The sequence below is a fragment of the Molothrus aeneus genome, chromosome 1 (assembly GCF_037042795.1).
Source record: "Molothrus aeneus isolate 106 chromosome 1, BPBGC_Maene_1.0, whole genome shotgun sequence".
NCBI lineage: Eukaryota > Metazoa > Chordata > Aves > Passeriformes > Icteridae > Molothrus > Molothrus aeneus.
The window spans coordinates 43,006,794-43,019,640 of record NC_089646.1 but is presented as its reverse complement, the minus strand read 5'-3'; the positions used below and the strand labels follow the sequence as shown (position 1 = coordinate 43,019,640).

The 12,847-nt window shown below is 45.3% G+C and overlaps 2 protein-coding genes across 4 annotated transcripts in view; both read left to right on the top strand.

Annotated features, from left to right (window-relative positions):
* Window positions 1-1,261, top strand: part of MTURN (maturin, neural progenitor differentiation regulator homolog) — a 69,562-nt gene extending 68,301 nt beyond the window's left edge. The window contains exons 4-5 of one of the 3 annotated variants that reach the window (XR_010784087.1): window positions 260-362; window positions 851-1,261. The gene's annotated coding sequence lies outside the window, so the exon portion shown is untranslated. Of the gene's footprint in view, window positions 1-259 lie in introns of all 3 variants that reach the window. The other 2 variants (XR_010784086.1, XM_066555782.1) reach the window with 2 other exon arrangements.
* A 2,725-nt stretch (window positions 1,262-3,986) lies between these two features.
* The window catches only part of ZNRF2 (zinc and ring finger 2), a 53,223-nt gene continuing 44,362 nt past the window's right edge, over window positions 3,987-12,847 (top strand). The window contains exon 1 of the mRNA XM_066571718.1: window positions 3,987-4,461. Coding sequence (XP_066427815.1) covers window positions 3,987-4,461 — 475 coding nt within the window. The remainder of the gene's footprint in view (window positions 4,462-12,847) is intronic.

Here is a 12,847-nt window from a genome sequence, read left to right as displayed (position 1 = left end):
TTGGTTCTGAGCAGAATGAAACTCTGGCTGGCTTTATTAGTTCAGGGTCAGATGCTTCTGTCAGTAATGAAACCTTGCTTAAATCCTTGTTTCAGTGTCCCTTTAAAAGCCATCAAAGAAGGGGGCAGGAGGGGAGAGGGGAAATTATCTGTCTGCATAGCTCACTGTCAAGCAAAATGCAGGCCCCTGTTCCATTTATCAGCACACATTTTCCAAAATGTGCAATATTATGAATTTACACCTAATTTTGTATGCTTAGGGCACACCTGTCACCTGGTATGTTCAAGGAAACTGGTCAAGAATCAAGTTCATTATTTTCACGTGCTGATAGACAAAGTGGTGCAACCAGAACTGAACAGGAGGTATGCAGCTTATAACAAAGAACAGTGAGTATATTTGCCTGTCTAAACCAGTTTTTTCCCACTATCCTGGACAAGGAACAAATAGTGGTTATTTGACTACGATTCCCTAGATATGTTTCTACAGGAACAAAAGCAGCATTCACCCATATGGACCTATAGAAGTTAATTTTTATATAACTATCTGCTTTTCCACTGAGTTCTTGAAATCTGTAGAAATATGGCCAGCAGCAAGATATTCTACTTTCTCTCTGCAATGCTTGGTCTCATCACTAGTGACTTTCTTTTGTAATTTACAAAGTTTTTATGCAAGCTAGTTCTGGAGTGTAGTAATGAACAAATGGGTGTAGGTTACAGCACCAGATACTTGCCTCTACAAGACTAGACAGCTAATAGACATTTGTTAGAAATGTTAGCTTGAAAACCTAACTGTACTGTTGCTTATATAAAGTAAATTTTCATATTTAGACAAATTTCTTTCATTTTTTCAGAGAGACCAGGAAGAATTGAGGGGCGAAAACTGGCTCAAAGGCGTGGCACGCTTTTTTTCCTGAAGATGTAGGTGTTGAGAGATGTGCCATGTTTAGACTCACACTTGATAGTGAGAGAGCTGCAAATATGTCCTAGATGCAAAACAAAAACTGAAGCCTACCAAAAAAAAAAAAAAAAAAAAGAAAAGAAAAAAAGAAAATCACATTGCACTGGGAGCAATCATGCTCCCTGAGAAGGGAACACAGGCTGACCTGTTGTTGTGATTTCTTTTCTGTGAAATATCCTATGCTGTTAAATGTTACTTTCTGACTGTAAGACTGAGTAACTGGGTGTCTTTTTTGGAGGTTTTTTTTCCACCACAGGCCTCATGATTTAATCCTAAATTGAATAAAATATTATTCACAGTCAAATATGATCTGTATTTAATACCTGCTCAATTCTTAAATCCACTGTAAAAAAAATACAGAAAGTGCTGTGATACTGTGTAGCAATGTGCTATTTTCAAAGTGTTGTTTATTCTAGCAGCTGAACAGCTCTACTAACACTCAGTAGTGGAAATTTTAAAAACTCCATAAAACTCTGAGCATGCTCCCTGTAACCCTGCTCCAATAGGGCTCAACATGCCACAGGCATTCTGTGAGCAGCAGAAATTATGAGTCATGTTTGCAACATCCTTTGCCCAAGCAGATTCCTGGAATCTAGCAGGATAGGAATTCCTACAGTAGCTTTCCTTTCTGTGGCAACATTAGAATCTCTGTCTTCTACATAACCACTTATTTTCTATGCTGTTAATGTCTCTGAGATTTGGCTGAAGCTGGACAAGGATTTAAAAAGTAACTAGTGGTGGCAAAGCAGACAGCATATCCACACCGATTTTCTTTCTGCAGGGAATTGAACTAGAAAGTGCTCATGATTGATCTGCTTTGGAGTATCTACCACTGCCAGCAGAGACTGCAGCTTATAATTCACAAGTGGGGATGACATAGCTTGGGACGGCAGATTATCGACCCCAGCTGTCTGCCCAACACCCAGCACACAAAAGACTCTTCATGATACAGCTGTGGAATCACTGCCTCCCGCTGAAATGGGCAAACAGTTTACACCAGCATGCTCTAAATGGGGTTCAGAGTATTCACAGAGTGTCTCAGCTATCCAGAAAAGTGGTGTTAGAAGAATGAGTTAGGGCTTGTACCCTCCTGTGCCACCCCCAACCATGGCACCTCTTCTTGCAGACCCAGCTGTGAGCTGCAGCGATGCCAGAATGTGATGCCACAGGCAGTTGTAAGAGTCATGGCAAAAGGAGGTGGAACAGGAGGCCTTTCACATCTGAGAAGGAGCATCAAAGATGCCATGAGTGTAAATATCATGCTTCATAATGCTTTGTATTTTAATTAAGGTTTGGATCAGTTTTATGGTATTAATTGTAACATAGATTGGATACTGTGCCACAGTAGGAAGACATAGGAAGGAATGTAGATGGAATCCCTACTGAGAGATTATAATGGAGAGTCCTGATGCACTGCTTCATGGTGACACAGTCTATTTTAGAGCAGACAAAAATCCATAAACCAGCAGTTTTCCTCAGATGACCGACTGTAGGAATCATGTTTATATAAATTCAATGTATGTGACATTCAGTATCAAACAAGGCACAAAACAGTTTTATGTCTCTGAATGATTTGTTATGATCAAACTGAGCCTGCTATCCACACAGGTATTATTCACTGGGATAAAATTTAGAGCTTAGTTAATGCTCGTGTAAAAAAAACCGTGACTTTGAGTGAGTGACTGAGGTATACTGGATTTTCCTGTATCACCTGTGAACCAAAGATGTCAGAGATTTTCGTCCTTCTAGTCCTGCTTCCCGATACGTCCATATGTCTCCTGGTACATCCAGGTTCTCGGAGGACACAGACTCGCAGCCAACCGTCAGGGTCGGAAGTTGCCGATCGGGGAGAGCTCCCAAGGGGGGCACGCGGCCCTTTCCCCCACTGTCCCGCCGAGCCGCGGCCCAGCCGGGCGGCCGGGAGCCGCCCCAGGCGCTGAGGTCGGGCATCCGGGCGTTTGCTAGAGCCGCAGTGCCGGAGAACCGAGCGGCGGCGGCGCAGCAGGAGGGCACAGGAGGGCACCGCCGCTCCGCCACCGGGCCCTGCCCGCCCCGCCGGGCCGCTCCTCTCCTTCACCTGCCGGGACTCGGGCGGAGCGCGGACTCGGGGGCCGCCGCCGGCCGTCCCCAGGCACGGCCGCTCGCCTTCCGCCAGCGGCGGTCTGGCTCTGCTCTGCTGCCCGGGCGGGCGGGCGCCCCGCGGGACGCGCCTGCGGGCGAGGGCACAGCGAGCTCCCCTCGTGTTTGTGTGTGCAGGCTGCGTCCCGCCAGCGGCCCCGTCGCGGGCACTGTCCCTCCTGCCGAGGAGAGCGCGGCCGGAGGCCACGCGGGCCTCACCTGGCGCTGTCCCGCACCTTGCGGGAGGAGCGGCGCGGGAGGCGGGGCGAGCCGCCGGGCCCGGCCCGTTGCGCCGCCGCCGGGGGCCGGTCTCCCGCTGGGCGCGGGGGGGGAGCTGAGGCGGCGGCCGCCGCCCGCCGTAACCGCTCCCCATCCCGCCCGCTGGTGCCGCCCCCAGCATGGCGACACGGTAGAGGAGCGGCTGCGCCGGGGCGACCGCCCCCTCCCGCCTCCTCGGCACGGGCACGGCGCGCCGCGGGTGAGCGAGCGGCCTCGGCGGCGCTGCTGCCGCCGGTGCCCCGCACAGGGCTCAGCGGCGGCGGACGAGGAGGAGGATGGCTGTGGTGGTCGCGGCGGCGGCGGGCACAGCAGCAGCAGCGGCGGCGGGACCGAGCGGCCGCGCGCCGGGAGCCAGCACCGTCCCGAGCAGCTCATGGTGGCGCCCCAGACCCGCCAGCAGCGGCCGCGGTGGGGCCGCCAGCTGAGCCGGATCCCGGCGGGCGGCTCTCCCCTCTCCACACCGACCCACCGAGCGACCCGTCCCCCTCCCCCGACGCTCCCTCTCCCCCCTCCCCGGCGCGACCCGCGCCTCGGATCGCCCCTGCCGGGGCCGGACTGCCACCACCCCCGGGCGCCGCGGGGAAGGCGGCGGCGGCGAAGGGCACCGGGCAGCGCCAGGCGGCGGCGGGACCATGGGCGCGAAGCAGAGCAGCCCCACCGCCGCCAATGGCCGCACCCGGGCGTACTCGGGCGGGGATCTGCCTTCCTCGAGCAGCAGCAGCAGCGGCGGCGCTAACGGGACCGGCGGGCGCTCGGCAGGCGGCGGCGGGCGCTACGCGCACCTGGCGGCGGCGCCTCACGCCGCTCCCGGCGGTGCGGCGGCCGCGGCGGCCGGAGGAGCGGCGGCGGCGGGGAGTGCCGCGGGGTCGGCACCCCGGAGCAGGTCCTTAGGGGGGGCCACGGCCTCCGGGGCCCGGGCGGCGCAGTCCGCCTTCAACATCCCCCACAGCAGCGGCCCCTACGGCTCGCAGGACTCGGTCAGCAGCACCCCGGAGGAGGGCGGCCGGGAGCGGCCCGCGGGGGGCGGCGGCGGCGGCGGCTCCTCCGGCGGGCCCCGGCTGGTGATCGGCTCGCTGCCCGCGCACCTCTCGCCGCACCTGTTCGGAGGTAAGGGGCACTGCCGGGGCGGGAGGGTTTGGCTGCCCCTCCCGGCGCTGCGGGGCCGGGGTTGCGGGCGGTGGGATGGGGTGCGGAGGGTCTTTCCCCGGCTCCGAGGTGGGACGGATAGTGAATCATCACTCCAAGCTGGCGTCCGGGTTTGGAGACGGGCTCTCGGGCCGGCGTCTCCTATTGTGTGTAAGGAGAGCTGTGAACGGGGAGGTTAAAAATGAAATGAGCCCGGCGGCGGGGAGGAAGCGGAGCCTCTCCGGCCGGCGACTTTAGACTCTAATAGCTGTAATCAGTGCCTGTGTAAATACTCTTGCCTACTACTTACATAATTAGAATTTAATTGGATCATGTGTCTCCGCCGTTTATTCTAAAATCGGACCAAACCCCTCTTTCGGCACTGATTAATGTGTGGCTGATGCTTGTTCCTCTTTGTAAGTTCTCTGTTCAGAAAGTCGGTACAGAAAAACAGAAGTTAAAGTTTCTTTGTTGGTGCACCCTCTAAGAGGTGAGCAGACCCGGCTAGCTGTCCGTGCCGCTGGAGTACAGGCTTGCAGCGCCGGCACCCTGTAGTCTTGAGGATGGGCACATGTGCTCCTGAGGCAGGAGGAACACTCGGCTAGACTCTAAAATAACCAGGGAGCTGAGGCCCTTGGAGAAGCACAGTGTACGTGGAGCACTTTGCAGGTTTTTTTGTCTGTCTTGCGCTACCGAGATTAATTGGGCTGTATAGGATGAAGGTTTTACTGCCTGTATTTTTTACCTTGAAGTTGGAAATCATCTTGTTCGTTGCCAGCTGCGTTCAGAGTTGCTGGCTCCTTTAAGTACTGCTCATTCTAAAGGCTGTTCATATAGGTCAAACAATGAGCAAATTTGTTTATTGGATGTATTCTTCAACTGACATTTTTAATACACACATATATATTTAGATATAAAAATATATGTACCTATAAACTTAATACCCCAAAGCTTTTTTTTTAGGGGATAAAAGAAGAGGCTAATGTAAAATTTCTACATTTCGTTATTCGTATTAATCCATTTGTGAATGCCATTTGTAGCAGGTTGGCTTTCTCGTTTTCTGTAATTCACCCAGCTTTTAGCCAAAGCAGAGCTGTGTGCAGCCTGACCCTCGCAGGGTACACGAGGTTTCTGTCACATGGCCTGCCGCTTCTGGCTTGGTGACCTCAAGTCAGCATAGCTGTTAGTTCCTATATCTAAAACTGCCTTGTCCCAGCGGTTGAACATTAACAGAAAGCTGTCAAACCCTATTATAATAAAATAATATTTTTCTCTAAGAAAGAAAACATAACTATTCTCCTAGGACCGAGCTGGTGGACCGGAGTGCTTTGTTGCAAGGATGCTCATTACACCACCAAAGTACCTTGAGGGGGAAGAAGGTGTGTGTGTTTCTTGTAGTGATGAAAGGATGTGCTATCATGGAGTATTGTACAGCTTGTGCTAAGCACAAGGGAATCGTTAGAATGTGTAGCCAATTGTTGCTCAAAGGTGAAACTTTTTTTTCCCTCCTCAGTGCTTTGACACTGTACTGCAACTTGCTTTGGTGCCAGGAGGGAGTGGATTAAATGTAAACGAAGTGATGAGGCTGTATTCAGATGCAGGAAGGTCTCTTCAGAATAACTCTGAATTTGATCTTACTTTTCTACGGCATGTACTCATTTTTTAATTGCTGTACTACACTGTATTTTTGTCCTTGGAGTGATGCAAAGCTTGTTGCTTTTACCAGTGCAGGAGGAGTGCCCGGAGGGGTACACTGTCTTCATCTACTCACTAATGAATAAGGACTGCCATATGTTAGGAGTATAACTGGCAAGTTTCAAGATACAGTAAGATTTTTAGTGAAGAAGCAAATAGATTCATGACTATCTTGTGACCACATAAAGACAGTGTGTCTTAGTGGGATGAATACTTGTTTAATCATACTACTGCAACACCTGTGAAGAAGGCCTCACTTGAAGCATTATTCTTCCTTTCAATTTAAATATTTTGTGATGTTGATGATACATTACTCCACATCCCACCCAGTGTTGCCATCTTTTTCTAGTTGCGTGCTTTGTGTTTTCTTGATTCCTTGTAATAACTACATGGTTGGAAAAAGTAGCCCAACTGGAGATCATACATTAATAGCATCAGCATTCTGAAAAATAACTTGAAGCATTGTTTTTGTCCTGATGGTAACTAGCTCAAGCTTGTCTAGGTGTGGTATCTGGCATTTATCTTGTGTATCTTGAGCATGCTTGAAGTCCCCTCCCTTGTTTTGTAACTTGCAAATTAGCTGAATTACTTCTTTTTATCCTGAAATCTGCCAAAATTAATTGTGAGGATTAGCATAGCAATTCTGTGAAAATTAAAATAAAACAAGAAGAACAATAATACCTTCTGTAAGTTGAACTGAATCTCCAGCTATTTATGTTTTTAGGAATACTGCTTTGCTTCGTCGGTCAGTGCCACGTGGGTGTTGCATTTGTTAAATTACTGTAATTAATTTGCCATTAGTGAATTACACTCTATTGTCACTTTTACTGAGCTGTTTTGCATGCTGAAGTAATGTATAAATATTAACCCTCTGATGTAACATGCTTAAATCTATACTAAGCTTCTTACTACACCATTTGAATGAGAATATAAAAGTTACGTTAATGTATTGGCGAGTATGTTCAGTTATTGCCTGTGTTCCTTTAGTAGCAGCTGTGGTAGTAACAGCCTTTCCTGGCTGTGAAGGTCTCGTGTTCCCATCTGACCTCAGGCTAAGGCACTTTTGTGAACAGCATACAGTGGAGTAAATGCTGCTGTGTAGCTTGGTCTTGTCTCAGGGGGAGTTCAGCTCACTCAATAATCAGTGGCTTGGTCTCACAAAAGTACATATATATGTATGTGTGTTTGACTTTGTGCTGTGAGCATGAAGTAGGCTTAGGGCATTAAGTAGAGTGAGACCCAAATTCCATAAGATCTTAGGCACTCCCAGAGAGGCCAAACCTGTGCGTGACATTCAAGAGCTTTCTTGCGACACAGTGCCAAGTTCCAGCTTCCTTTAAGGTGATAACACTTATCGGGAATTTTGACCAGTAGTTTCCCTGCTCTGTTCCTCAGTGAATGGGACTTCCCCTCTCCTCCAGCCCCAAAGTAAATATTCTTACCTTCTGTTATGTGTAGAAGAGTTGGCCCTGAGGACCTGGGGCCAGATTCACATTAGTTTTTCCACTGTGTTTTTATAGATTACATACTCGTGAGCTCTGCAGCAAAGCTACCACTGTAGTTACAATGTAGCTTGTTTTTGTCAGTGATGCAATTGGTTCAGCTAAAAATGGACTTTTGGGATGGCCTTTGCTTTGGATAACTGCTGATGTGTTACTTCCATCACTTAAAGTGTTGACAGCTCCTTAGAACCCTCTTCATGTTTATGTTCCTGTTTCTGGGTGGTCATAACTGGGAGAATTCTTGGCAAAAACACCTCGTATAAGTATCCTTCTGGTGTTCAAATTTGGGAATGTTGTTGTGATGCCTTTAAATGCCTTTAAACTGTTTTTTCTTTTGTTCTGTTTTGTTTTGTCATTTAGAGTCTCTTAGGGAGTAATATATAAAAATTCAGGTGAAGATAGCAGAAACTCAAACATACTGAGTTTTTAAAATTTTTACATCAGTTCTTTCAAGATGACTGAGCAGAGACTGTACAAGTATTATACAGAGTCTTAGTTTGTGTTGTATATGATGTTTTTACAGATAGATTTTAAAATATGTAGTGTTAGGTACAGCTGTTAACAGCCTTCATGCCTATGTCAAGATTGGGAGTAATGATTTGGAGATAAGGTTGCATCTCTTCAACTCTATTAGGAGAAGGAAGTTTGTTACATTCTTCTTAAGCCAAACAATGATCAGACTTCTATTATTAAGTAGTTTACAGTGCAGGATTTATCACCAGCTACTGAATGTACATAACATGGGTAGAACCTTGTAGGTATATTATAGTGGCATCTGTTTGTGATAATAGTACAAGAAATGAATGAATTCTTCATTCTATAAATGAAAGTTTATGAAAGCCTGAGGTTATAACCTAAATTCCTAGTTGGATTGTGGGAAGCAGATAACAGTAGAAGAATGATGTGAATTCTCAGAACAGTTTTTTAGATGTGTCTCAAACTGCCTAGAAGGCCACATCTTGTTTGGTTTCCCATCAGATCTGTTTAGTTATATGATACATTTGGATGTATTTTTGAGGTTCAACTGTCTTTTGGTCACTTCTCTTCCCGTATGGCACAAGTACTATGGCTTTGAGAAATTATGAAACTCTGAAACACTTCAGACCTAATGCTGCTCCCATTTTGCAAGCTAAAGGGGCACTCTGAGGTCTTTGCCCCCTGAACTGGGAGAAAGGTTGGGAAGTGTGCCTTGTAACAGGACTGTTGGGCTGGTGGGGGCAAGGAATAGATATTTTCAGCTGTATCATTGAGTTGACTCCAAAGTGAGAGAGAACAGTCACTTTTGCAGTCTCTGAAGATATGGGGGATTTTGTAAACACATTAGCATCCCCTTCACCAAAACACAGATTGAAAAATCCATTGGTCTAGGAGAGCAGTCCAAGGATAAATCTATTGATAATGAGCTTTAGAAGGTCTGTTCTGACTGATGAGTTTGAAGAATCCAGTCCCTTTGCAGAGTCTTACTGTTTCAGTGTTTAGTTGGGCTGCTCTGTTCCTGTGTACATTCAGTGGGCAATACACAGCTCCTGGTTTGGCAGCAAAGGTGTAAATCCTCCCGAGTCCTCCCGGGACAAGAAAAAGTAGCAAAAAGTCCAACACCACCAGCCACCTGCTCCAGCTGAGTCAAGAGAGTGCTTGTAGTCTCAAATGTTAAGTGTTTGGACAAAGTGAGCTAAAAGAAGAACTGTTTGAATCTTCTGATGGCACTCATGAAGTCCCTGGGAGTCATCTCACATTTCCTTCAGTTGGAAACAGGTCTCTGTGATGATGAGTAGCTTGGGGCAGTGAAGTAAAGGCTGAGATGAGTGATAGGGGATCTTTGAAAGGCTCTTTTTTTTTTTTTGAAGTGCTTTTATTTTTTCCTTTGTTCCCCTCTTCCTGTTTGGTCAACAAAAGGGTTTAGGAGAAGATAAATAATAAAAAATGGCAGCATTGCATTTGTGGGAAAAATGTAAATAGTTAACCGTCTGCAGGAAGGGAAAGAGCCTAATTGTAATGGCATATATAAATATTTCTTTTGGCTATCAAGATAGTGATAATACCTGATTGAACCTTTGCAGTGCCAGTTCAAACAAAGGCCTTCCTCTTATTTAATGTCTTCTGAATACCTATGCAAGCCTGATATTCTGACAGTGTCTCTCCTCATGTTCTGTCATATAATTGCAAGCTAGTCTCCAACAACCTCCCAAGTAATTTCTTTGTCTCATAAAGAAAGCCTTTTGTCACTGCTAGAAATTCAAAACTATTTTTAAAACACGTTGCCTATGCATCTGTTTGGGTAAGTTCTCCTCCCCTGTTCTTGCCAGCTGCTCATGGAAAACTTCATCATGCAAACGTTCTTGAATTGCTCTCTTAGTTTCCTTGCAGGAAACTTTTAAGTTTTGAATAAAGTTGTGAAAATTTTGGGGTAGGTTTTCCTTGCTATTTGCATGCAACCAATTTTATATTACTTTCAAGATTTTTCTGCAGCGTGTCTGCTGCCCATTAATGGCTTAATTAGTTTCAGGAGAGGTGTATGGTCATTTCAACAGATTGTGTTCATTTACTGTGGTAATGGAGCATGTTGTTCTTGCAGATGTTTAACCCGTGAAAAGAAAGTGAGAAATCCTTGAGTGCTCTGAGTTTCTATTTTGGAGCATCTTTAAAGACATGCATCTTTCCAATCAAAAGAAAACAGTTTGTATAAAACTGCAACTACTTGAGTAAAACCAGAAATGCATATCTTAAGCGTCTAGGAGAGTGGTTTTTGTTGACTGCTATCTGGATAGATATTTCCTGAACAAGTGCCTATATTCCCAAGACCACTTTTCCCTTGTAAATGATCGTCATGACTTTCATGAGGATATCTCCGTGTGCATCCAGAGGCTTTTGACCTCTGTTGTTTGGTAGGCTTCAAATCCCTGGTGTTTTCAAAAATGGGAGGGCAAGCCATAGAACGAATGAGGCTGGTTCTCCCTTTCACTCAGGACATGCTTCTATTTTCTGCATGGAAATTGAATAGTATTGACCTGGAGAGATCAGGAAGCATGCAGGAAAATCTCATAGGGCTCGAGGTGTCTGACTGCCTGCCAAACAGAACACACAGGAGCGCTGTGTGGGATTTGACTGTTACCACCCTGTTGTCTTCAGGAGCTGACCTAGCTGGGTGTTTTCTTGCTAGTCTGCTCTGTCTCAAAATCAGACCACCACAGCCTGTGCACAGTCCCCAAAGGGTGGGTGTGCTGCATACCATCAGGGATATTTTTAGTAGATTCTGTTTGCTGACTGACTTAGTGTGCTATAAATACAGAGTTCTCATCTGGCATGCACTTTGCGTGTCTTCTAGTAACTTATAATAAATTCACCTAAGAATAATGGCAAGGAGAAGCAAGCTGTTACGATTTGATTGGCTTTCCATACAAAGTGTCATTTATATAAAGCAATTATTTAGTAACATTTAAACTGTAAATGGCTTTTAAAACTAGTGGTATTCCAAAACACTTCCTAGTTGGGTTCTCATAATTAGTCCTTATGTCAGACTGATTTATACTGCGTTTTCATTATGGTTTTAAAAGTTGAAGGTGGAGTTTTTAGGCATGGGAGGTTACTTGAGCATCTGGAATACTGTCGATACTAGTAAATTACAGTCCTTTTTTATACCAATGCTAGCATATTTCATAAGGGTTATTCTCTGGTAAAAAAATGAAACTTAGTTATGACTCTCCTGGAATTTCTTTTCCCTGAAGTATTGGTATATATACAATTTCTTGAGTTGAAATATAGTTAGGGCACTTATAGGACTCAATGCAGAAAGGGGAGGATCCCATGTCTTATTAAAATACAGATGCATTTGTCTTTGAGTGTTGACTTTGACACAAAATTGAAGGATGGGTTCTTCCTGAGTTGTACTGAGAATAAATGTAGTTGTTCTGTATTGCTAAAATAAAAACTGTCATAGCATGCACTAACGGATGTGAAGTTTTCCATATACAGCAAAAGTCTGCTCAGAGGTGCTTTCTGTAGATTGCCTGAACATATAAGGAGTGTTTTGAGAATCTTAATTTTTTTTATAATGAAATCCGGACCAATCTTGTGATAGTCTTTCAGAAAACTTACAAACTAGATTGTCATGCTGTCAAGAATCTTAGATAGTCAGCTGAAAAATTATGTTACTTTGAATCTTGATTTCCTGCAGTTATCAGAAGTTTTACTTAGTGTAGAATGAAGAGTATCACTCCTTTATTCTTCAGTGTGAACATGGATAAAAGTTTCAGTTTGGGAAAAAAGAATCTTGCTTCCCTTAAGAAAATGCTGTGGCCACTACCAAATAGATCAGAGCATCATCAATTAAGCAAATGTCAGAGAGATAATGGTGAACAATCTCCAGATCGTAAAGAATAATGACAGTAGTAAAATGTGGTTCTCTGTGGTCATTTAACTGCTTTGCTTTCACTGTGAGGCAGTTCTCTTTCTTCTCAGTGTCTTTGCTACATCAGCAAGGATGACTGAAGTAGCCTAAGATGCCAGACTTGAGAATTTGCTGTCCATTTCCTTGTGTCTGTCCTTTGGGAAGAATGATTTTTAAATCACAGACCTGTGTTCTGAATATTGGAAGGCATACTTTTCATGTGTATGAGTGGCTCAGGGCTCCTATAATATCTTACATTGGATAATGATGGTTCATCTTCAGAGCTCATTATGATGAAGTTTTCTAAAAGGTGGTGTGGCTGAGTTCAGGCATGAAGTGCCCAAAAACAGGGTTAGCTGTGCAACTCGTGATTTTTCAATGCTGTGATTTTTTTCAAACTCAGTTGTAGATTAGAGCTGGTTTAAGTGTTTGAGTTTTAGGGTTTTTTTCACTCTCTTAGCCATGTGGGTGTAGTTGTTAGAGGCAGTCAGATCAGTTTGGATAGATACTTGTTTTATTTTTATATTGGGAGTATTACTCAATGAATGGCAAGTAGGTTGGTTGCCTGAGTACAAAGCAGAACAAAGATGACTTGTTTTTTTATCAAACCTCTAGCAATCTATTAACAAATTACAATTCCAAAATAATAAAGCATAATTGTAAAACTATATATATATTTTTAAAGTGCTGTGTAAAGAAATAAAATACCTGGTTTGCCCATGCAGTAGTGCCATAAAGCTGTTGCTGGCTGAAGAGAAATGATCCACTAAAACAGCACATGAAT